Source organism: Canis lupus, chromosome 33 (genome assembly GCF_003254725.2).
Source record: "Canis lupus dingo isolate Sandy chromosome 33, ASM325472v2, whole genome shotgun sequence".
Lineage (NCBI taxonomy): Eukaryota > Metazoa > Chordata > Mammalia > Carnivora > Canidae > Canis > Canis lupus.
Window position 1 is genome coordinate 24796519 of NC_064275.1, and position 27342 is coordinate 24823860.

General features: G+C 33.5%; 1 protein-coding gene across 6 annotated transcripts in view; it reads left to right on the forward strand.

Annotated features, from left to right (window-relative positions):
* The window catches only part of STXBP5L (syntaxin binding protein 5L), a 381900-nt gene that overhangs the window by 281813 nt on the left and 72745 nt on the right, over positions 1–27342 (forward strand). For 4 of the 6 annotated variants that reach the window (XM_025475838.3, XM_025475864.3, XM_049105505.1 and 1 more), the window contains 2 exons: positions 12156–12307; positions 14189–14260. In XM_025475838.3, coding sequence (XP_025331623.1) covers positions 12156–12307; positions 14189–14260 — 224 coding nt within the window. The remainder of the gene's footprint in view (positions 1–12155; positions 12308–14188; positions 14261–27342) is intronic. The other 2 variants (XM_025475854.3, XM_025475881.3) reach the window with 1 other exon arrangement.

Consider the following 27342-nt stretch of genomic DNA (forward strand, 5'->3'; position numbering starts at 1 on the left):
TATAGGAAAATGAGACTCTGCTCACAAAGAGCCTATGCACAAACTCATTTGCACCAAGATCCAACATAGAGGCAGCAATTTAAAAGGATACTTGAAGGATAAGTACTCCTCCAAAGTGGCTCCTGCCCCAGGGGGTGTGGTGGATATGGGGGTACTCCCCACCAATGCAGCTGCAACAGTCATGGCCAGACCTTGTAGCCAACTATAAGGGAGACTAGCACCCCCAAAATACATACTCACAAAACTGTAGCCCAGCCTCAGCCACTGTGAGGAGGACCAGCCCACCTACCAGTACACACGTAGCAGCTGCAGCCCAACCACAACAGAATGAAATATAGAACCCACATAGGAGACACACTGGAGCACCTGGTTCTGGGGAATAGGGAAGATTGCACCTCTGAGCCACACTGAAAATCTTCTACCTAGCGCCACTCCTTCACAAGTGGGAGATGTAGCTGATCTACTTAATATGTAGAAACAAACTCACAAAATCAAGCAGAATGACAGAGAGGAATATGTTCCAAATAACAGACAAACCTCAGAGAAAGAATTAAATGAAACTGAGATAAGGAATCTACCTAATAATGAGTTTCAAATTATGGTCATAAAGATGCTAACCAAAGTTGGGGAAAGAATGGATGAACACAATGAAGACTTTAACAGAAAGATAGAAAACATAAAAAAAAAGCCAATCAGAGCTAAAGAATACAATAACTGAAATGAAAAATACACTCAAGAGAATCAACAGTAAATAAGATGATGCAAAAGTACAAATTAGTGATATAGAAGACAGGGTACTGGAAATTACCCAAGCTGAACATCAAAAAGAAAAAAGAAATTTAAATTGAGAATAGTTTAAGGGACCTCTGGGACATCAAGTGTACTAACGTTTACATTATAAGGGCTCCAGGAGAAGAATGAGAGAAAGAAGAGGAAAATTTAATTGAAGAAATAATAGCTGAAAACTTCCCTAACCTGAGTAAGGAAACAGACATTCATGTCCAGGAGTCATAGCCCCAAACAAGAAGAACCAAAGAGATCAGCACTAAGACACATAATAATTAAGATGTCAAAATTAAAGAGAGAACTTTAAAAGCAGCAAGGGTAAAGCAACTACTTATGTACAAAGGAACCCCCATAAGATTATTGGGTGATTTTTCAGCAGAAGCCTTGCAGGCCAGAAGCAGTGGCATGACATATTCAATGAGATGAAAGAAAAAATACATACAACCAAGAATACTCTATCCAGCAAAGTTTTTATTCAGAATTGAAAGAGAAATAAAGAATTTCCCAGACAAAAGGTAAAGGAGTTCATTACCACTGACCTGGCCATACAAGAAATGTTAAAGGGACTTCTTTAAGTAGAAAAGAAAAGTCCATAACTAGAAGTAAAAAATAATGAAAGATAAAAACCTCACAAGTAAAAGCAAAAACAGAGTAAGGGTAGTGGGTCAACTTATTTGACCATCTATTTGCTACCTATAAGAGACTCACTTCAGACCTAAAAACATACTTAAACTAAAGGTGAAGGATGCAAATTGAAGTATAAAAAATAAATGCTGGTGTCACAATACTTCTATCAGAAATGAACTTTAAAACAAAGATTGTAATAAAAGACAAGGGAATTATATCATCTTAAAGGGATTAATCCAATAAGAGGATATAATAATTGTAAATAATAATAACCCTACATAAAAGTGCTTATATATAAAGCAAAATAATAATATAAAGCAAAATATTAATATAACTAAAGGGAGAAATTGACAATAATAAAAAAATAATAGGGAACTCTACCACCCCATTTACATCAATGGGTAAATCATTCAAATAGAAAATCAAAAGCAAACTGTGGCTTTGAATGACACATTAGACTGGATGGACCTAACAGAAGTACAAACTGTACAATCCAAAAATAGCAGAATACATTCTTTACAAGTGCACGTAGAATATTTCCAAGATAGATCACATGTTAAGCCACAAGTCTCAATAATGTTAAGAATGCTGAAATCATATCAAGCATATGAATGATATGCTTACAAGAAAAGAAACATGTAAAAAACAAAAAAGTAGATGTTAAACAACATGCTACTAAACAAGCAGAACAAGAAGGAAATAAAAGAGGAAATAAAAAAATAGCTGGAGACAAATGAAAATGGAAACACAGGGGATCCCTGGGTGGCGCAGCGGTTTGGCGCCTGCCTTTGGCCCAGGGCGCGATCCTGGAGACCCGGGATCGAGTCCCGCGTCGGGCTCCCGGTGCATGGAGCCTGCTTCTCCCTCTGCCTGTGTCTCTGCCTCTCTCTCTCTCTGTGACTATCATGAATAAATAAATAAAATCTTTAAAAAAAAAAAAGAAAATGGAAACACAATGGCTCAATATCTTTGGGATGTGGCAAAGGAGTTCTAATAGGAAAGTTTACAGCAACACGGACCTACCTCAAGAAACAAGAAAGATTTCAAATATCCAATGTAACCCTTCACCTAAAAAACTAGAAAAAGAAGAATAAACAAAGCCCAAAGTTAGTAGAAAGAAGGAAATAATAAAGATCACAGGAGAAACAAATGAAATAGAGATTTCAAAAAGAAAGAAAAAAGAAAATATCAATAAAACCAGAAGCTAATTCTTTGAAAAGATAAAAAAAAATTGATAAACCGTTAGGAAAACTCGATTAAAAAAAAGAGAAGACTCAAAATCAGAAACAAAAGAGAACAATTCACACTTCAGAAATACAAGGATTTTAAGAGACTACTACAAAGAAAATATGCCAACAAATGAACAACATTAAAGAAATGGGTAAATTTCTAGAAATACATAATCTTCCAAGAGTGAATCTAAAAGAAATAGAAAATATGAATGGACCAATTACTACTGAGGAAATTAAATCACTAGCCAGCAAAAGTTAGACCAGATGGTGTCACACGTCAATTCTACCAAACATTTAAAGAAGAGTTGATGTCTATTTTTCTCAAACTATTCCAAAAAATAGAAGAGGAAGACATTTTTCCAAATCATTCTACAAGACCAACATTACCCTGATGCCAAAACCAGAAAAAAACACTACCAAAAATCAAAACTATAAGCCAATAGCCCTGCTGAACATAGATTCAGAACCCCTCGACAAAACAATAGCAAACCAAACTCAACAATACATGAAAAGAATCATTCACCACAATCAAGTAAGATTGATTCCTGTGACACAAGCATGGTTTATAATTCATAAATCAATCAACTTGATATACCACATTAACAAAATAAAAGATAAAAACTATAAAATAATCTCAATAGATGCAGAAAAAACATTTGAAAAATATGACATTCATTTATGATAAAACTCACAACAATGTGGGTTTGGAGGAAACATACTGCAACATAATAAAGCCATATATGAAAAACTCACAGCCAACATCATACTCAGTAGTCAAACACTGAGGGCTTTCCCTCTAAGATCTGGAACAAGGCAAGGATGTCCACTCATGCCTTTTATTCAACATGGTATTAGAAGTTCTAGATGCAACAATGAGCCAAGAAATAAAAGGTATCCAAATTGGGAAGGAAGAAATCAAACTTTCCCTATTTACAGATGACATGATACTGTATGTAGCAAACCCAAAAAAAATCACCAGAAACTACTAAAATATATAAATGAATTCAGCAAAGTTGCAGGAAACAAAATTAATATACAGAAATGTGTTCCATGTCTGTACATGAGTAACAAAATGGAGAGAATAGAGAAAGAAAAATTAAGAAAACAATCCCAATTACAATTATATCAAAAAGAATAAAATACCAGAGAATACAAAGAATAATTTAACCAAGGAGGGGAAATATATGTAACTCTGAAAACTCAGAAGACACTGATGAAAGAAACTGAAGACAGCACAAACAAATGAAAAGATACACCACATTCATGGATTGGAAGAGTTAATAACATTAAAATGTCCATATTACCCAAATAATCTATACATTCAATACAATTCCTATCAAAATACTGGCATTATTTTTCAGAGAACTAGAACATGTACTCCTAAAATTTGCATGTAAGCACAAAAGAACCACAAATAGCAAAATAAGTCTTAAGAAAGAAGAACAAATCTTTAAGTATCATAGTTCTAGGTTTCAAGATAATTTATAAAGCTATAATAATCAAAACAGTATGGTATTGGCATAAAAAGACACAGACCAACAGAGCAGAATAGAGAACCCAAAAATAAACCCATGCTTATATGATCAATTAATCTATGACAATGGAAGCAAGAGTATATAATGCAGAAAAGACAATCTCTTCAAAAAATGGAATTAGGAAAACTGGACAGCTAAATGGAAAAGAATAAAACTGAACCACATCTGACACCACACTAAAAAATAATCTCAAATGGATTAAAGATCTTAATGTAAGACATAAAACCACAAAGTTCCTAGAAGGAAACAAAGGCAGTAATTTCTTTGACATTGGCCTTAGCAACAGTTTTTTAGATATGTCTTCTCCCAAAAGGGGGAAAAAAGCAAAAATAAATCATTGGGGCTACACCAAAAGCTTTTGCACAGCAAAGGAAGCCATAAACAAAACTGAAAGGCCATTTACTGAATGGGAGATTTGCAAATGATACATCTGGTAAGGAGTTAATTTCCAAAATACATAAAGAACTTACATAACTCAATACCAAAAAAATATGATTAAAAATGGGTAGAGGAATGACAACTGGGTGGTTCAGTGGTTGAGTGTCTGCCTTTGGCTCAGGGGTCCTGGGATCGAGTCCCACAGCAGGCTCCTTCTCCATATGCCTATGTCTTTGTGTCTCTCATAAATAAATAAATAAAAATCTTTAAAAAAAAAATGGGTAGAGGACCTGAGAAGACATTTTTCTAAAGACATACAGATGGCCAACAGACACAGAAGATGTTCAACAGCACTAATTATCAGGGAAATGCAAATCAAAACCACAATGAGATATCACACCTGTCAGAATGCCCAGTATTAAAAAGCCAAGAATAACAAGAGTTGGTCAGGATGTGCAGAAAAGGGAACCCTTGTGCACTGTTGGTTAATGTAATTTTGTAAGCCACTATGGAAAACAGTATGGGTTCCTCAATAATTAAAAATGTAAACATCATATGATCCAGTAATTCTACTGCTGGATATTTATCTAAAGGAAATAAAAATAAAAATACTAATTTAAAAAGATATGGAAGCAACCTGTTTACATCAATAGATGAATGGATAAAGAAGATATGACATACACATCAGACACACATACACACACAATGGAATGTTACTCAGCCATGAAAAAGAATGAGATCTTACTATTTGCGACAACATGGATGGACCTAGAGGGTATCATGCTACATGAAATAAGTTTGAGAAAAACAAACACCATATGATTTCATTTATATGTAGAATCTACAAAACAAATGAATGAACAAACAGAAACACACATAAATACAAAGTTTTTTTCAGAGGGGATGGGGTTGGTAGGTGGAGCAAAATAGGTGAAGGGCTTTAGTGGGTGCAAACACACAGTTGTAAAATAAATCACAGGGAGGAAAAGTACAGCATATGGAATACAGTCCATAATATTGTAATGACTGTATGTTGATAGATGGTAACTACACTATTGTGGTGTGCATCGTGTAATGTATAGAATTGTTAAATCACTATGTTGTATGCCTGAAACTAATATAACATTGTTGTCAATTATAGGAACTTAAATTAGGCTTCTTATGAGAAAATAAACCTAAGATATACATGACCTACAACACTGCTTTCTGCAGTGATGGAAATGTTTTATAACCTATGGAAATGTTCTATAATTTAGTCCAATATGTTACTGCTAATCACAGTGAACATCTTAAAATGAAGCTAGGACAACTAGGAACTGCATTTTTAACTCTGTGGAATGAAGTTAAATTTTAGATTAAAAATTTAAACAAATTTTTAACATTACATAGTGGTATATCAGAAAGAAAACAAAGCTATTTTTAAGACTGAATTATTAAACCAATAATTTTCCAAAGTATATTGATTACAAATGTTGCATGAACGTTTTTCCTAAGTATATATATCAGGAACAAAACTTATAAGGTATTTAAAAGTAAATTTTGCTTTTATCCAAAGCCATTGAACAAACTCATATTTCTTAAAGCATCAACATATTCAAAGATATGAAATAGAAATGTATTTTTTCAATATTTTTCACTTATGTTTATATAAGTATTTATACACTAACATTGTTCATAAATGCCAAATACAACAGGATGCCCATAGGAATTTTAGAGACATTGTAATCTGGACTTCTATTAACTTCTATGTACAAATATATTTTGTATTTATAAAATAGAAAAGTTTATCAGCTCTTATACAATTTAGAAGTGTTAATTTTAGTAATTTTAATATAAGGTAGACTTTTAGATATTAATTAAAGAAACAAAGTCAAGACTAATAAAAATTATTTTTATTATAAATTCCAAATCTTGAAAATATCTTCTTATTGGTTGGTATTTTCTTCTGAATTTCCTAACCAACAGGTATTGGAAGAAAAAAAAATCTCACCTTTTTCTTTTCCCCTTCAATGAAATAATTTTATCTTTCAGGCAAGTTACCTAAAATATCCAATTTTAGAAAATCTTTTCTCAGGGAGCCTGTGTGGCTCAGTCAGTTAAGCATCTGCTTTCAGCTAAGTCATAATCTCAGGGTCCTGGAATGGAGCAGAGCGTTTGGCTCCCTGCCTAGCAGGGAGTCTGCTTCTCCCTCTCTGTGTTCATGCTCTGTCTCCCTATCTCTTTCAAGTAAATAAATAAAATATTTTTTAAAAATAAAAATAAGGGATCCCTGGGTAGCGCAGAGGTTTGGCGCTTGCCTTTGGCCCAGGGCGCGATCCTGGAGACCCAGGATCGAATCCCACGTCGGGCTCCCGGTGCATGGAGCCTGCTTCTCCCTCTGCCTGTGTCTCTGCCTCATTCTCTCTCTCTCTCTCTGTGACTATCACAAATAAATAAAAATTAAAAAATATATATTTAAAAATAAATAAATAAATAAAAATAAAATGAAAATAAAAAATATTTTCTCTATCATCTCTTTCTCTCCAGAACATTCTTAGGGCCCATAGTCTATAACTCTAGTGTAATTCTCTCAGATTGTCCTTTCGGTAGTAATTTAATTAACTAAATACTGAGACATCAAGTATATAAAATAAAATTCACCAACTTTAAGTATGAAATATGTGTTTTGGCAAACAATACAAGACAAATACAAGTCATGTAATCATTAACAAACTAATGATATAAAAAGTATCAATCACCTCAAAAGATTCCTTCCTATCCCCTCCCATTCAATTTTCATCCCTCACTTATAGCCTCTCAAATTGACTGCATTTACTATGATTTTATATAAACAGAATCATAAATCATGAGTTATGTGTTTGTTTTCATTCACTTGGCATAAGGCTTTTATGATTCATCCATGTCATGCGTATTATCTGTGGTTTGTTCCTTTTCACTGCTGCATTATCCATTATGTGGATATACAAAAATGTGTTTATACATTCACCATTTGATGGAAATTTTAGTTGTTTCCAGTTTGGGGTTTTATGAAGGAATTTGCTATTAACTGCTCAGGTATAAGTCCATGTGTAACATTTGTTTACATTTTCTTGGGTAAATAACTTAAAAGTAGAATTACTGGGTCAAATGGTGAGTTGTCGACCTTTGACACAGGTTTAAACTGCATGGGTCCACTTGTACATGGATTTTTTTCAATACAAAATGTAAATATGTGTTCCTTATGATTTTTTTAAAAACTTTTTTTCTCTAGTTTATTGTAAAAATATAGCATTTAACACATATACAGTATATGTGTTCATTGACTTTGTTGCCAGTGTAAGGTTTCTAATCAACAGTAGGCTATTAGTAGTTAAGTTCGGGGGGAAAACCAAAGTTATCATGGATTTTGACGGTGTGGGGTAGGTGCCTTTAACCCTTGTGTTGTTGAAGGATTTATTTATTTATTTATTTATTTATTTATTTATTTATTTATTATGACAGATTATATTTTAAAGAAGTTATATTGTTTTGCCTTTCCACCAGGAATGTATTAGGGTTTCAGTTTTTCTACATACTTGTCAATATGTAAGTGGGATCAGTGGTTTTAATTTACCTATTCCTGGTAACTAATGATGTTCAGCATCTTTCAAGTCTTTATTTCACATTTGTACATCTTGCGTGGTGAAATGTCTGTTCAAATCTTTGCCTATTAGTTTTTTAAAGATTTTATTTTATTTTAGAGAGAGAGAGAGAGAGAGAGAGAGAGAAAGGGTGTGAGCAGAGGAAGTATCAGAGGGAAAGGGGGAAAATCTCCAGTAGACTCCATGCTGAGTGTGGAGCCTGACCTAGGGCTCCATCTGAGGACCCTGAGCTCATGACCTCAGCTGAAACCAAGAGTTGGACACTTAACCAACTGAGCCAACCAAGCACCCCTCTTTTGCTTATTTTTTTAAGAAATTAACTTAATTTTTTTTTTGTGTACCATGGAAGGTAAATATTTAGGGCTCAGTTTTTTTACTTACGGATATCTAATTGTTCATATCATTTATCTAAAAGAATATCTTTCCTCTGAATTACCATAGCACTTTTGTCAAATATCAATTGATCATTTATGGGTTTATGGCCACTCTTCTGTTTCATTAAAATTTATTTTTGATCTCTATTTCAATACCAGCCTGTCTTGATTCCTATAGCTCTAGAGTAGGTTTTCCTCTACTAATATATCGGAAATACACACACACACGTATGTATATTTTTTAAAAATTTTTTAAAGATTTATCTATTCGGGGCAGCCCTGGTGGCGCAGCGGTTTAGTGCTGCCTGCAGCCCAGGGCGTGATCCTGGAGACCCAGCATCGAGTCCCGCGTCAGGCTCCCTGCATGGAGCCTGCTTCTCCCTCTGCCTGTGTCTCTGTGTCTCTCATGAATAAATAAATAAAATCTTAAAAAAAAAAAAAAAAGATCTATTCATGAGAGACCCAGAGAGAGAGGCAGAGGGAGAAGCAGGATCCCCATGAGGAGCCTGATGTGGGACTCAATTGCAGTACCCTGGGACCTTGCCCTGAGTCAAGGTAGACACTCAACTACTGAGTCAACCAGGTGCCCAAATTTTTAAGATTTCATTTATTTGAGAGAGAGAGATTGAGAACAAGTTGGGCAGGGAAGAGCAGAGGAAGAGGGAGAAGCAGACTCCCTGCTGAGCAGGGAGCCCAACATAGGTCTAGATCCTAAGACCCTGAGATCATGACCTAAGCCAAAGGCAGATGCTTAACCAACTGAGCCACCTGTGTGCCCCTATTTTTTAAGCATTATCTTTGTTTGCTACTTTTGTCATATGTTTCATTTCTAGTTATGTTTCTCTTGACTTATTTTCCCTCTGATTATCAGTCAGGTTCTCTTAATTCTTTATATGCCTGCTACTTGTTATATAGTGCACATTGTGAATTTTAAACTGTGGTGGTATTTTGTTGATTCTTTTTAATAGAGTTGGATAGTTTTCTGGAAGGCAGTTATGTTACTTAGAATGATGTTTCAATATTTTTTTAGGATGGGGTTCAGAAGAGCTTTAGTTTAGGGCAATTGTCCCCACTACTAAAGTGATACTACTTATATGTGCCTTTTTAATGTGTAGTAGAAGATCTCAGCAGTTTGGCTGGTAGTAACATGAAATATTTTCAGCCTTGTGTGAGCTTTGGGACTTGTTCAGCTTTATCTCTTTGGTGGTTCTTTCCTGAGCCTGGGGTAGTTTCTTCACATGGATGCTTGAGAGAACCATTCTATAAATCTCTGGTATACTTTGTCTATGCAGTTCTCATCTCTCTAGTATTTTATCTCATAAATTCTGGCTGCTTTTGCAGCATCAGATTCTAATATCATTCTCCTCGATTCAAAACAACCACTGATCTCTCTGTAAGTCTCAGTTTCCTGTGCTCCAGGCCTGGGAAACCTCTCTATTCACCAAGTTAGGACAATTAGTCTAAATTAGAATACCTAGATGCCTGTATTGAAATGTTCTAAAATATGGTGATAAAAAAATAAATAAAATAAAATATGGTGATGATGCACAATTCTAAACCTATTAAATTGATAGAAATAAATACAAAACCACAGAACTGTACGCTTTATTTAAATCAGTGAATTTTTATGATATATGAAATATATCTCAATAAAACTGTAAAAACAAATAAAACGAAAAAAATACCTAGAATTTACCTCGAATGCTATCTTTCTCTCATCCTGTGTTGCCTGTTGGCCAAAATATGAAAACTGTTGCTTAATATAGTTTGTCCAGTTTTCTATTTAAGTTAGGAAATTAAATCCAGTATTTTTCAATAATCATTGCCTGACCTCCCCAACTTTTCACCTCTCCAACCCTAAGGTATAACTTTCTAGTATTATTATTTTTAAATCGAAAATAAAAATCATTTTAGTTGATGTAATACATTCTATTTTCCTGTTTTTTTCTTGTCAGTATTGCATTTAGAAACTCTATCATACCTGTACAAGCTTAAAGAGATTAACTTGCTACAATATGTAATATGTGTAATATTTACTTATATTAGGGCCAATCCTACTTATGTATGGAAATTTTTCAAAGTACTTTAATAAAAATTTCTGATTTGGTTTTCATAAAAGCAATGATAAGTAGATAAATCTAGTATTTAATTCTTATAAAGTAAAGAAACTAAGGCCTGGCAAAGTTCATTAAGTTTTTTCAAGGTCACCTATAAATGTTGGAGATGGAATCTGCTGACTTTTATGACAATATTTTTTTTAGTTTCCAAAGTCTGTCTTATTGAAGACGTAGAACTCTATATGAAATAGCAAACATCCGGTATGGTAGAACTTTTCTTTTTACTTGTTTTAAGGAAGGCTATGATTGGTGGAGTAGAAAAAACAGAATAAACTGATGATTTGTTAATCAGATTCAATCTAAGCAATAAAACAACATGGGACTTACTTATAAGGAGCAAAACAGGGATTCCTGGGTGGCGCAGCAGTTTGGCGCTTGCTTTTGGCCCAGGGCGCGATCCTGGAGACCCGGGGTCGAATCCCACATCGGGCTCCTGGTGCATGGAGCCTGCTTCTCCCTCTGCCTGTGTCTCTGCCTCTCTCTCTCTCTCTCTCTCTGTGACTATCATAAATAAAATAAAATTTAAAAAAAAAGGAGCAAAACAGCAGTTATGCAACTATTTTTATTAGTGTAGGGAGCAAAAGCACAAATTTATAATTATTCATTTAAAAGGCATGCTCTAAACTGAGAAAAGAGTTTGTGTATTGTGGTCAGTCTTTAGGCTGATCATAATACCTGCTTAAGGGCACCCAAGTGGAACAGTTGGTTAAGCAACCAACTCTTGGTTTTAGCTCAGGTCGTGGCCTCAGGGTCATGAGATCAAGCCTCGCACTGAACTCTGTGCTGAGCATGGGTTAGCTTGAGATTCTCTCTTCCTCTTCATATGCCTCGTCTGCTGATGTTCTCTCTCAAATAAATAAGTAAATCTTCAAAATACCTGCTTAGTAGAGCTATTTTAATTTTCAAGAGAAATTAATCAAATGATATTTGTCTTTTAATAAGTAGGATTAAAAAAAACAAGTGAGAAAATTTAATTTTTTGTGAATGAAAATTGTTTATTCTATGGTGTCAAAACTCGAGACATAGATAGCTAATTTTCATGTAAAATTTTATGTTAAATATATACTGTCTAAGAAGAAACATAATTTGGAGCTTAACAATTTTAATTCTATTTTTAAAAGGCATCTAATTACGTACCTAACCATCTATAGCTAATAAAGTGTGCCATTTCTTGATCTCTTTCCCCATTGCATAAAAAAATATTTTATATGATTCTACTATAAAAATATAAGGCCAAGTTAAAGAGCAGATTGGTTAATCACTACTTACATAATATAACTGATGATAAAATGTGACTGCAGTGGTCTATTATACAAGGCCACCCTATCCTATGTAAAGGCATGATATCCTTCCTGACATTATACCAATTATGATCTAACCTCCCCAACCCTAAGGCATTACTTTCCAATTATCTTATTTTTATTCAAAGATAAAAATAATAATGATTGCTGTGATACATTCTAGTTGCATATTCTTTTTCTCTCAGAGTTGCATTTGGGAACTGCAATGGGTTGGCTGTGGTGGATTTTATACAGAAGACAGTACTGTTAAGCATGGGGACCATTGACCTATATAGATCAAGTGACCTATACCAACGTCAACCACGGTCTCCTCGAAAAAACAAGCAGTTCATTGCAGGTAGGAGATAAAACAAAATGGTTATGAACTTGATTAGTTCATCTGTTTTCTTACCTTTAGATTTCTTATCTTTCTTCTATGATACTTTTCAAATGCATGGCAGTATAAAATCAACATAATTTATAATATCATGTAAATAAAATTGGGCAGAAGCATACCAATAATCTTTGAAAAGATAAAGGAAGTGTTTAAACTTTAATTTGCTGTCAAAGTTAGGAAGCATCTCAAGTTTCTTAGGTCGAACTCCTAAGAAATAACAGAAAATAAGAAGCTATTAAATATAAAAATGTGATGAAAATCAGGCTCTGTAGTTGAAAAATTTGTTTGTGATAGTTGCGTTTAACAGGATATTTTTCTTCTAATATATCTGGACTCTTTAAAAATATAATTGTAAGTATTTCACTATTTTTAATTTTTTAAACTCTATATTCAAGCTGTCACCTTTCCTTGTTGGATGGTGATTTTTTTGAAGGTATGTTCACAAGTGCAATAAACATTATTAATTAACATTTTTAAATGCTATAAAAGATAACACTTTGCTTGACAGGACCAATTTGTTTAAATATAAAAGAAAAACATATAAAGGTAATTAAGGCATAAGTAGAAATACTTTCTATATAATGCCAAATTTTGATATGCTGAATTATCCAAAATTTATTGAAATTTGAATATTCCTCCAAATAGTTGGCTTTGTAAACATTGACAAAATTTTGCATATTTTCTGTCCACTGGCATAACTTAATTGATAAAAAATTAGTTGAGCTCAAAGATTTGCTGATGGAAGTACATCTATAGTATTATGTGTTTAGTTCTATCAGATTGTTTTTTAAATAATCAATTGATTTTTTTAAAAAAATCATTGATTATTAAAGCCTTTATTAAATTTACTCACAAAGAATTTTTTTTTTTTAATATAAACCTCAACCCTTTCCACATTGCTAATTTAAACCCTTTTTCAGAACACAAAATTTCTCCTTCAAAACTTGGAGTTTCTTTGTTTTCTGTTAGGTATCTCAGATTTTAGCAATATTTTAGGAATGCTGGAAAGTTCAAATTCTATAGGCTCTGCCTCTACCATTTCCGGCTTTTGAAAGAAAGACAGAATAAGAGACATTGTGCATGCATATACCATTAGAGTCCCTCATAATTGGGAAAGAACATTGATTTTTGAAAGTTTATGGACTCTAGGATAGGAAGATGTTAGGGGACAGGAGGCAATATTTGTATGCTAAAAGCATAAACTGAAGTAGAAAAACGGGATCTTATGACAGTATGTTACTTCTGGATATACATAATGGAATGACAAGGTGTATATTGTGACAAGCGTAATATAACTGTTACTTAATTTAAACTTATTGAGTCTCAGTTATGATTTGAGCTTAGAATTTTTTGATAATTTAAAATCAGGGAAAAACTGATTAAATTATAATCTTTCGTCATATTTAGTGTATAAAATCACTACGATTAGTACTCACTTTGTTATAAAAATAAAATGCCAAAGACTAAAATCCCCAATCTTTCTTGTTAATACTGAAGATTAAAGATAACCATTTTGATTTTTATGAGGTAACATACATACTATTCACAAGTGAAATAAGTTTACTACCTGAAAAGCATATGAGAAATTTGACATCTATTCTTATAGGATATTTGATTAAATAAAATTACTACAGCACTCTCATCATTCATCTATCACCTCTTACTTTCTAATTGATTTATTTTTTTAATATCTCCTTTCTAATTTGATTACCTAAACTTGCTGCAATTTCTTCATCTTGGCTGTTCTAGATTCTGGTATGATATCACTTCCTTTCACTTTAGACTATTTTTCTCTCTTTCCTCTGCCTGCTGCTGATGCTGATGTTCTGGCATGTTCCAAAGACAACTTTTGCATGCGTGGCCTGTCTAACCTTTATCCTGATTTAACGAAACGGATCCGTACTTCCTATCAGAGTAAGTTCTATAAAGGTTAGGCAAATAGCTTTTTAAGTCTTAATGCCTGAGTTAAATCCATATGTCTGTGCTTAGTAATGTGTTTTTAAAAACACATTCAGCATGCATGCAAATTTTTGTTTTGTTATGGAAGTGCAACCTGATGATTTTAATAATTATGTAAATACTTCAAATCAAGCTAATGTCATATGCTTATTTATTCACACCCATAATTCCAGTGTTTATTTCAAACCATGCAGACTACATTCTCCTAGTTCAAGAGTCAGTGCCTTTTGTTTGAGGGAGGAAGAGCCATGGTATCCTTATAAATAGTAAACCTGACATGCCAGTATCAATAACAATTGAATGCTTTCTTGTTTTGGAAATCTTGTGCCTTTAGCCGTTTTATAAAAGTATTCTAACAAGGGCCACAATATTTTCTTTTTCTAAGTAATTAGATATCTTATAGTTAGCTAAGTATTCCTAATATCTGATTCTTTTAATTAAAATAGAATACACAAACACATTTCTATAGTGATTTTAGGTAACAAACACTATGAAGTTGGGGAATTAAAATCACAAACTAAAAAGTCAATATTAACATTTGGCATGATAGAAAATGCAAACTTGAAGACAGTAGAGTGTGCAATTCTGTAAACTAGTGCGGAAAGAATGGAAAATGAGGGTATGATTGCAGATGCAAATTATACTAGTGATATTAGGAGTAAACATTCATTGACAAGATGTTTATAATATATTGATCAATGTTATGTTTTTTAAAAGCAGGTTTTTAACAATATATAATGGCTTCATATTTGTATGAAATATGTATATATGTTATATATGTATATACATACACATTGTATCTTGAATTTCTTCAGACATCACCTCACAAGTTTAAAGATGATTAATGGAATCACATCATTTATAATAACCTAAGATACTGTCTTCCTGTAGCTTAAAGTACTCAATTCTTTTGAAATCCTTAAAATTTTCCTGGGAATGCCCATAGGGTAACTTATTTTCCATCATCAGTATCCTCTAGTTTTCTACTCTAGCAGAACACCCCCTTTTTGGATGCTTTTCACTGTCTCTGCTCCTGGTGACTTGTGATAGAACGTTGATATCTATGTTGACTTTTGTTTCTCTTGAAATAAAAACCTATTAGATATTATGATGATATTTGTTGACACCTGAAAATTATGTGAAATTTCAATTTTCATATGTAAAACTTTATTGGAGCATAGCCACATTCATCTTTTACGTACTATCTATGGTTACATCCACACTACGATGGCAGAGTTGAGCAGTTGCCAGAGAAACCATATGGTCCATGATACTCAAAATACTATATCGCTCTTTACATAAAAAAATTAGCTGACTTCTACCCTAATTCTATTCTTTCATACCCATTCCCTGCCACATAAAATGTTTCAGCCAAAACTTTTCCTGTAAATAGTCTCCAGGTGGTTAACATACATACTTGAGCTTCTGAATTCCAGTTTAGCCTTCTCAAGGTTGGGTGTCCCCAATATTGTGTGTGAGAGAGAGCGAGAGTGAGAGCAGCAGACAGAGAGAATACATCCATCTACAAAAAAAGATAAATGTTTCTAAACATGAGATTGTGTGTGGACTTTAAAAAGTTATTTTAGTTTTATGTGTATTTTGATATTTCTATAATAAATATGTAATGCTTTTATAGTAAGAAGAGAAATTGTATACTGAGGATAAGATACAGGAGCAGGTTCTTAATCAGAATTCTACAGTATCAACTGTGATATAAAGGTTAAAGAAGTTCTGAGACATGCACACTTATTTCTGACCCTTCAATAATTTTATATTGCCTTCAAATTTAAAAAGCAAAGGTTTTAAACCTTCATTCAAGATACTTTAAAATATAATTCCCATCTACATTTTCAAATGAATTCGCTACTACTCTTATATAAAACATTCCCCTTAAGCCAAGCATATGTATCTTGCTACTCTTATCATTTTTGTAAAAGGCGAAAGATTTATACGATCTGAAGAGAAACCAGAGTATACTCTTATCATTTTTATTCATATCATCCCCTCTCTGGAAATGCCCTGCTAAAATTTTACTTCCTATTGTAAATCTTTTCTGTTGCCACGAGAGCCCTGTTGTGCCAGTTCCATTAATTCAATGCCTATAATGTACAAGCTTATATATATATTTATATATGGACATATATGAACCACTTGTACTAAGCATAAATTCATTTGTATGTTTACTTATTTTTATGCATATGCTCTACCTTTCCAAATACATGGCAAGAACCTAAAGAGTAGATCTCAAATTCTGTATACCCTCTGCACCTAGCACAAATACGTGCTCAGTAATTAAATGATGATGGTAGTGAGATAGAGTAGCTGGTTCTTTTTGCTCATATGAATAGCCATGGGATCTTTCAAATTTAACAAGTGAGACCAGAGATATGGTCTATCGTTACTGGGTTCACTAGGATTCTGAAAAAAAAAAAAAATCATAGTTTCTTCAAACAAAGATCTGAAGTGTCAAGACAGAAGTAAAATCAAGTCCTTAGAAGACCATTAAGAGATCCTGTATGTCTCCACCAGTGATCTAGCAGTTCAGACAAGCCATGGGATTTGAAGTCAAATTTCTTTAAAGTCTTCTCTTGATAATTAATATCATATTTTGATAAGGGACAGATTAATGACTTGAAGGTATATCCTGGAATATGTTTTTAAAACTAAGTTTTATGAAAATTTGCTTTTTAATTTATTTAATCATATAACCTGGTTACATTTCTATTGTTCCATTTTATTATAATAGAGACTATTTGGCCGTTTCATGAATGGTTTCCTAACTTTCAGGAAAGCATATCTGCATTGTCTCTATTTGGAGAAACTTAACCCACTTCCTTTGAGTATTTATTCTTTTCTGTGATTTTGCTTATCAATTTGACTCCGTGTTATATTTTTTTAATGGTCATTGTAACTCTTTAAGGCAGATAGGTATCTGTCTGTAGATTCCTCTACAGATGAACAAAATGAAGCCAAAAGATACTAAGTTATTTTCTCAAAGTTATAATTAGTGGGTCTTAAGCTGAGACCTATCTGATTTAAAACAAATTTCATATGCTTTCCACTGTACTATTCAGTGTCTCTAAGTATCTCAGTTTTGGGGTTGCTGGAAACCAATTACATTATACTATAATTGGAAACCACCTTTTTTCCAATTTTTACCCACAATCAATAAAAAATTATATTCAAAAATGAAACAACTTAAAATTATTTTTCACAATTCAGAAGACTGAAAGAGTGCTTTCTGAAATTCAGCTTTTAAACTTTATTTTTTTTTAATTTTTATTTATTTATGATAGTCACAGAGAGAGAGAGAGAGGCAGAGACATAGGCAGAGGGAGAAGCAGGCTCCATGCACCGGGAGCCCGATGTGGGATTCGACCCCGGGTCTCCAGGATGGCGCCCTGGGCCAAAGGCAGGCGCTAAACCGCTGCACCACCCAGGGATCCCAGCTTTTAAACTTTATTATATCAATTTTGCTCCCAAAGTGATATCACATTCTATTTTGAACTTTATACTTTTCATTTCTGAATAAACACCTCAATTTCAAACTTTCCTGGACTCGTTCACTGATCATTTTGTATTATAGTTCAGGTTCCAAGGAACTCCCTACCCTAAAACTTTATTGTATTATAGTTCAGGTTCCAAGAACTCCCTACCCTAAAACTTTATTCCATTTGCAAATCTTTCACATCATAGAATAACAAAACTCTATAGCTCAAAGGAAACCTCCGTATTTGAAAGGTTTTCACTGACCAGTGAAATGATTTGGAAAGAGCAGCAGGCATAGGGTCACAGAAGGTTTATATCATGTTCTACTTTTTCTACTTTTTAACTACTCATATGTATTAACTACTCATTACTACTCTGTAATCTTTGGCAAGTCACTTAACTTCTCTGAGTTTCCTTTTTCTCACATATAAAGTAAAAATCATAATCCCTACCTCTCTTAGAGACTTATGGAACTTTTCTTTGTTAGTGTTTGTAACAGCACTTCTATAAATAGTAGCCATTATTATAATATAATACAAAACCAAGCCACAGATAGGTTAAATAACTTTTCCAGAATCACAACCAGTCTATGGAATGACTAATACCCAGTCAGCTGTCTCATCTAGTGCTCTTTCTACTTGTGAAAATGACGGAAATTTTGCTTGTTAGAGAATAATAGTATCCTGTTTGAATCAGAGGAGTGCTTGCTCATCAACTTCTACTTATGTAATGTAATATCCTTTAGAAAGTCTCAAGTCTATCTATAGATATTTTCCTGCTTTCACTGCATGGTTTTTTCGGTGTAGGGAATCGTAACAGATGCTGGGAACACAAATAGAAGCATAAAGGAAAATTTAAAGAAAAGCGGAAGAATAAGAGAGCTAGGAAAGAGAGGTAAATAAATGTAAAAAAAAAGAATTGGAGAACATCAAAAATGCAGGAGTAAATCAAAGAATAAGAAAAGAAGGAATTCCTCAAGGAACAAAAATGAGCAAAAATTATGGTAAATAATAAATAGGAAAAGTTCATTCATTCAACAAATATTAAACATCTGTCAAACATTTTCTAGGCACTAGATATATAGTGATGAGTGAAATAATTATGGTCTCTTTCCTCAATTTATTATAGAAAACATATAAAGAATCCATAGATATACTGTTATAATTGAAAAAAGATAACAATGCTATCAGAAAAGTGAGATAAAGGGGAAAAGGTGGACCTATTTTTGAGGGTGTTATGACAGAAGGACCTATCCCAAAAGAAAACATTTAAGTGAAACCTTGTGAGATAAAAAGGAAATAGACAATTCTATGGATTTACACTTCAGACCCAGATATATAAACAGGCCAGATTAACCTCTAGCCTGAAATAAACAAATTAAACAGACACAATAAGTAAAACTATGTTTTTTTTAAGACACAGGACATCAGGCAATGACATACAGTAATCTCTGACAAATGGAAAACAAAAGAAGTGAATCCTATAACTACATGTTTACTGCCCTGAGAGTTTCTAGACTGCAGCAAAGGAGGCATAGGAGGAAGGGAAATCCAGGAGGAAACCTGTTGATGCCCTGATTTGATAAGATGAAGATGAGAAAAAAGGAAACCAAAAACAGCTATAGTTCACAAAGAAGATCCCAGACATCTACAGTTTCCTCCTCAACAATAGTACTGATCAACACAGACTTATGGGGAACTAAGCAGGGAAAGAGCCATCTGAAGGGATTAAAATAAACAGTGCCCAACTCAAAGGAAATAGTGCCTATTCCCCCGCAGCCAGACTAGAAAAAAACTTGTAATTCACATCCACTTCTAGTTTATGTTATACTGGAGATTCTAGCTAGTGTACTTGGACAAGAAAAAAAAAGTTAAATCATCTTTTTTTTTTTTAGAAATGACATAATCATCTATAAAGAAAATCTGAAGAAATCTACAGAAAGCTACTAGAATAAGTGAGTTTAATAAAGTGCAAGATATAAGGTCAATGTACAAAAATCAGTTTTATTTCTATGTACCCGCAACAATCTGAAGTTGAAATTTGAAAATATCATTTATAATGGCATCAAAAATATGAAACCCTGGGCAGCCCCGGTGGCTCAGCAGTTTAGCACCGCCTTCAGCCCAGGGAGTGATCCTGGAGACCCAGGATTGAGTCCCACATTAGGCTCCCTGCATGGAGCCTGCTCCTCCCTCTGCCTGTGTCTCTGTGTGTGTGTGTGTGTGTGTGTGTGTGTGTGTCTTTCATGAATAAATAAATAAAATCTTTAAAAAAATGTGAAAACCTTAGCCATAATAAGACAACAGATATGAAAGATCTACACACTGAAAATGAGAAAACATTGCTGAGAGAAACTAAAGAATACCTCCTAAAAATGAAGAATTACACCATGTTCATGTTTCAGAAGACTCAATGTTAAGATGCTAATTCTCTCCAAATTGACCCATAACTCAATACAATTCCAATAAAAATTGAGGAGACTTTTAATAGAAATTGACAAACTGATCCCAAATTTGATACAGAAATGCAAAAGATTAGAGCAAAAACAGTTTTTGAAAAAGAACAATGTTAGAAGACTAACACTACCTGACTTCAAAACTTAAAAAAAATTAGGGATGCCTGGGTGGCTCAGCAGTTGAGTGTCTGCCTTTGGCTCAGGGCATGATCCTGGTCCCAGATTGAGTCCCACATCTGGCTCCCTGCATGGAGCCTACTTCTCCCTCTGCCTATGTCTCTGTCTGTCTCTCTGTGTCTCTCATGAATAAATTAATAAAATCTTTTTTAAAAATTAGTGCTATTAAATAGTTAAACCCAAATAGATCAGTGGAACTTAATAGAGACTTCAAAAATATACCCACATATATATGAACAACTGGTTTTTGACAAAGGTGCAAAGGCAATTAAGTAGAAGAAGGATAGTCTTTTCTATAATTGGTATTTAAACAACTAGATACCCTTGTGTAAAAAAATTAACTTTGATCCATATTTTCTGGTAATTTTAAAAAATTAATTTATAAATAGATTATGAGCCTTAATATAAAAACCTAAAGTTGTAAATTAAAAAAAGAAGATTTTTGTAACACTGGGTTATACAAAAGTTTTAAAATAACATACCAATAGCATGCTTCATACAAGAACATAGGATTACATTGGACTTCTTTAAAAATTAAAAATTTCTACTCTTCAGAAGACGTTGATATGAGAATGAAAAGTTAAGCCACAGACTAGGAGAAAATATGTGCAAAGCACATATCCTATAAGGGATTCATATCTAGAATATATTTTTAAACTTCTAAAAACTCAATAATAGGGCAGCCCCTGTGGCGCAGTGGTTTAGTGCTGCCTGCAGCCCGGGGTATGATCCTAGAGACCCGGGATCGAGTCCCACATCGGGTTCCCTGCGTGGAGCCTGCTTCTCCCTCTGCCTGTGTCTCTGCCTCTCTCTCTCTCTCACTCTCTCTCTCTCTCTCTGTGTCTCTATGAATAAATAAATAAAAATATTAAAGATAAATAAAAACTCAATAATAAAGCAAATAAAACTATGGGCAAAAAAATTGAATAAGTAGTTCACAAAAGATAGACTGATAATAAATAAGCATATGAACAGCAGATGAAATAATCAACAAAACTAAAAGGTAACTTTCAGAATCAGAGAAGATATTTGCAAATGACATCTCTGATAAAGGGTTAGTATCCAAAATCTATAGAGAACTTATAAAAATCAACACTCAAAAACAAATAATTCAGTTAAAAAATAGGTGGAAGACATGATTAGACATTTTTTCAAAGAAGACATATGGATGGCTAACAGACACACAAATAGATGCTCAACATCACTCAACATCAGGGAGATAAAAACCAAAAATAAACTCTAAAGAGATATCATCTCACATGTCAAAATGGCTAAAATTAACAACACAGGAAACCACGGGTATTGACAAAGATATAGAGAAAGGGGAAGCTTCTTATACTGCTTGTGGGAATACAAACAGATGCAGCCACTGTGGAAAACAGTATGGTGGTTCCTCAAAAATTTAAAAATAGAATTATTCTATGATCCAGCATTTGCACTGCTAAGTATTTATCCAAAGCATACAAAAATACTGATTCAAAGGGATATATGCACCCCAATGTCTATAGTATCAACAATCACCAAATTATGAAAAGAACTCAAATATCCTTTGACTAATGAATGGATAAAGAAAATGTGTGTGTGTGTGGGTGTGTGTGTGTGTGTATATATATATATACACATATATATAGGAATGGAATATTACTCAGCCATCAAAAATAATGAAATCATGCCATTTGCAATGATATGGATGGGGCTAGAGTATATTATGCTAAGAGGAAAATAAGTCAGAGAAAGACAAATACCATATGATTTCACTCATATATGGAACTTCAGTGGCCAAAGAGATAAACATGGGGGTAAAAAGGAGAGCGAGAGAGGCAAACCATAAAACAGACTTTTAACTATAGAGAACAAGCTGAGAATTACTGGAGTGGAGATGGAAGGGAGAATAGGTTAAATGGGTGATGGGTCAAAGAGAGCACTTGTTGTGATGGGCACTAGGTGTTGCATAAGAGATGAGTCACTAAGTTCTACAGCTAAAACTAACATTATATTGTAGTTAAGTAACTGGAATTTAAACAAAAACTTGGAAAAAAATGGAAAAGTTTAGGAAATCAAATCTAGCTGAATATAAAAAATGATTAAATAGAGACTATTCCAGGAATGCAATGATGGTCCTTCGTTATTAATTCAAATCAACAAATTAAAGAAGTAACTGATAAAAAATAAGCATATAAAAAGATGCTCAATATTCATCATTAGAAAAATCAAATTAAAACTACAATGAGATATCGTTATACATTGGTTAGAGTGGCTAAAATTTAAGAAGATTGATCATATCAAGTATTGGCAAGAATCCAGAAGAAATAGAACTCTCCCACCATACTGGTACGAATGTACAATGGATGATCAGTTGGCAGGTTATAAAGATTTAAACATACACTTATAATATGATGTAGTCATTTTATATCTAGTTATTTAACCCTAGACAAATGAAAGTGGAAAGCATGTACGAATACAAAGACATTCATAGCAACCAAACACTGAAACATTAATAGTCAAAAGCAACTAAAAATCTCCACAATAGGTAAGTGGATAAACAAATTCTGTTATACCCATTCAGTGGCTTACTAAGCAATAAAAGGAACACACTATTTTTTCCTTTTTTTTTTTTAATGTTTCAAGTTTTTATTTTTTAGTTAACATGTAGTGTAATATTAGTTTCAGGAGTAGAATTTAGTAATCATCAATTACATATAACCCTCAGTGCTCATCACAAGTGCCCTCCTCAATACCCATCACCCTTAACCCATCCCCCCATCCACATCCTCTGCAGAAACCCTCAGTTTCTGCAAACAAACCCTCAGTTTGTTCTCTATAGTTAGAAGTCTCTTATGGCCTCCCTCTCTTTGAGTGCCCTATTGAGAAATGTTGCAACATGGATTAATCTAAAAACAATTGCACGGAGTAAAAGAAAGCAGGCAAAAAGGGATGCATATTGTTGATTACATTTATATAAAATTCTAGGAAATCAAAACTAATGCACAGTGACAGAAAGCAGATCAGTGGTTGCCTGGGGATGTGAAGGGGCACTTACAGGAAGGGCTGGAAGGAAGGTTACAAAAAGACATGAACTCTTTTGGGCATGAGGGATATGTTATTATCTTGATCCTGGAGATAGTTTCACAGGTGTATACATATACTGAAATTTACCAAATCATATACTTTATAAATATGGGAATGGAACCTCAATAAAACTTTTTTAAAAAAGAATTAGACACATAACCAGCAGAGAGTAGTGTATTCCAGGTAGCATAAACAACCCATAAGAATGTTTTAATGTGGTAAGGGACCTAACTATCTTCTAGAAATAGAAAGAAGGCCAAAGAGGCTAGGAGCATAGTGAAAAATGATTCAGAAGGAATATGGGTTAAGATTTTGATGTCTATATGAGCAGAGACAAGATTATATGTGCTTCTGAGGCAATTATAAGAAATTCTATTTTACTTCAAGCAGAGGAATGATATGACTTATGTCTTAAAAATATCATCCACACAGCTGCATTAAGAAAATATTGCAAAGCCAACAACAACAAAAAAAAAGCCAGCATACCAGTTAGGAGGCCAGAAAAGATAAGGAGGTGGTTTTGACTAGGGTTTTAGAAATGTTATTGTAGAGAAAAGGATAGATCCAAGAATCATTAGAAGCTGCTAATTCTAATTCAGTGTGGGAGATCAGAGAGTGGAATCAAAGATTCTTCCTGGATTTGGGCTTTAACTGATTGACATTGTATCATAATACAAAGATGAAGTTAGGGTTGGGGTAGAGCATGGTAATAAGCAGTAAAACTTCAGTTTTAGATATGTTAAATTTTGATAGGTCTATCACTTATCCAAGTGAAGATGTCAAACAAACAAGTAAACAAATCTGAATATCAATGCTATAATCTGAGTCTTTAGTATACATATAGTGTGACATGACATGGGAATAAATGAAATTGCCTGGGGGGGGGGAGAGAAGGATTATGGATACAGCCATCAGGAATTTCAACATTTAAATTTCAAAGGAACCAGGAGCAGATGGCACAAGGATTTACCAGAGAGAAGAGAAAAATTAGGGACACTATTACAGAAGCCAAAATGAAGAGAAGTGTTTCAGGAAGTAGTTAGCCATGTTAAATGTTGCAGATAGGAAAAATAGGGTAAGCTCAGGAAAGTGACTAGTGGGTCTTGCTCTGAGACTCTTTAAAAAGTAGTTTGGGAAAAGTATTGGAATAGAAAGCAAAATTATATTAGGAAGAAGAGAGTCAAGTGAGGAAATAGAACAAGTAAATAACTTTTTAAGATGTTTGGTATGAAGGAGTGAAGAAAAATAGGTCAGTACTGGACTGGAATAAATGGTTAAGAGGAGGAACTTTTTGTTTTCATTTTAGTTAAAAGTATATTTTAAAATTAATGTGAATATGGAATGATTCCTAGAGACAGAGATTGATGATAAAGGGGAGAAGGGATAACTAAAGGAGGAAAATCCTTAAGAAAGTGAAAGGGGATGCGAATCAGAACATATATACAAAGATTGGTTAACAGAAGGCTTTCACTATCATAATAGGTACAAAAAGGCTAGAGAGAGCTATAGAATGAGAGGGATAAGTTGAAAAATGTATGATTTGGTTAACAAGTAGTTTTTATATCTCTGATTTCCAATCAGATTTCCTTTCTGTTTGAAATCAGTTTTAGTATATATTTTTTTACCTCAAGACTTTGTGCTGGAAAGCAACTACACTGAAGTGTAATTAGTAGGTAAAATATAAGGTTTCATCTTTGAATTTAAACAAAATGAACAAAGCAAGAAAAGCAGAGGAGCTATTACTTAGTAATATATGTGAGTTTTCTAGAGTTTAGCTAGTAATCTCAGAGTGAGTCAAACAAATAAAACAAGCTAATATAACAGCAGTGGTTCTCAACCAGGAATAATTATCTCCCTAACAGAACATTTGGCAATGTCTGGATATATTTTTGGCGTTTGTAATTAGAGGAGGAGTACTCTACTGGTATCTAGTAAATAGAATGCCAATAAAAATCCTATATACTATTCCACAACAGAAAATTATCTCACCAAAATGACAAATTGGAAAATATTCATTTGTGGCAAATCATAACTTGGTAAGAAAATCCCCCAAAGTATAGCCTAGTTGTATGTATGAAGACACTTGTATACTGGGTTTTAGTCTCCAAAAAATACTGATATTTCATTTAACATTCACAAGTTGCTACTTCAAATACTGTCTTCATTATATTATACACCAAGATACATTACAGATACATAGTTGACCCTTAAATAGTGTGAGATTAGAGGTACCAACCCTCCTGTGCGCTCAAAAATCTGCGTGTAACTTTTGACTCCCCAGAAACATAACTATGAATAGCTTACTATTGACCAAAAGCCTTTCCAGTAAGTCAGTTAACACATATTTTGTGTATGTATTATATACTGTATTCTTACAATAAAGTCCACTAAAGAAAATGCTATTAAGAAAATAAGGAAAATATATTTATAGCATTATACTGTATTTATTGAAAAAAATTATGTATAAGCAGACTTGTGCAATTTAAAGCCTGGTCGCACAAGGATCAACTGTATACTCTTAGAAATTTTAAATAAAGGTTGACATAATTCACTGTAACCAAAGGGTTTGTCTTCTGATATTCAGTTATTCACCATAAAATTTCTGTATCTGTTCTCAACCATAATTTATTATATATTTTCTAATGAATCACTGTATAAACTTTCCAAGTTTAGTCAATTTACTTTAGTCTATTTGTATATCAGACATAATTTTCTCCACCTAATCTTTGGGAAATCTCACAATAATCTTGGGAAAAGCACAATTATTTGGCATGTACTCTGAGCACTTCACTGGATACCTAACTAGTATCAGTAATGGATTAATCAATTTCCCTAGTTTCCATTCGTTTGGTCTTCCATGTCTTCAATTCAGCTTTCACAGTATTTCCAAGATAAGATAAAAGTGAGGGAGGGGCTTCCCATTTCCAGATAGGATGTTGAAGGACATGAAAGCTTCATTCCCATGGTAACAACAATTATGATAACAATAATTAAACCCTGTGATACATATAATGATAAAGTTAAAATTATACTTCTCTATAGGAATATTTAAAAGTTTTGTGGATCAAAGAAGTCTTGCTTGAGTGAAAAGAGCCACTCATAGATGAGCAGAAATCTTTAGCTGCTTCCATACCTGGGGCAAATGACTGACCTGGGAACAGATGCAAAAAAAAAAAAAAAAAAAAAAAAATGGGCCTTCTATAGATGGTTGGACTGCAAAGAATAGGAAAAGCCAGAATTCTACATCTACCTTTAATATAAAGGTAAATAAATTTGTCATTGGCATATATGGTAAAGGAGGTTTTTAAGCTGAAGGAAATAGCACCAGATGGAGTTTAGATATCTAGTAAGAATGAAAAGCATTGGAAAGAATAATTATGTGGGTAAATATAAAAGATTATTTTGTCTTAAAATCCCTAAGGATTCATTTAATTTTTAAATTAAAACTAATTGTATTATGGAGTTTATAACATGTAGAGAAAAATATATGACATTAGTAACAAAGGATGGGAGGGACATAAACAGAATTACATTATATAATGTTGTAAGTTTCTTTAATCATAAGATAAATGATGCAATAATAATTAGAAGTAGATTGTGGGCCAGCCCCAATGACACAGCGGTTTGGCGCCGCCTGCAGCCTGGGATGTGATTCTGGAGACCCAGGATCGGGTCCCGCATGGGGCTCCCTGCATGGAGCCTGCTTCTCCCCCTGCCTGTGTCTCTGCCCCTCTCTCTCTGTGTCTATGAATAAATAAAATCTTAAAAAAAAAAAAAAGTAGATTGTGATGAATTATAGATGCATATTATAATCCCTAAAAGAACCACTAAAAATAATAAAACAGAG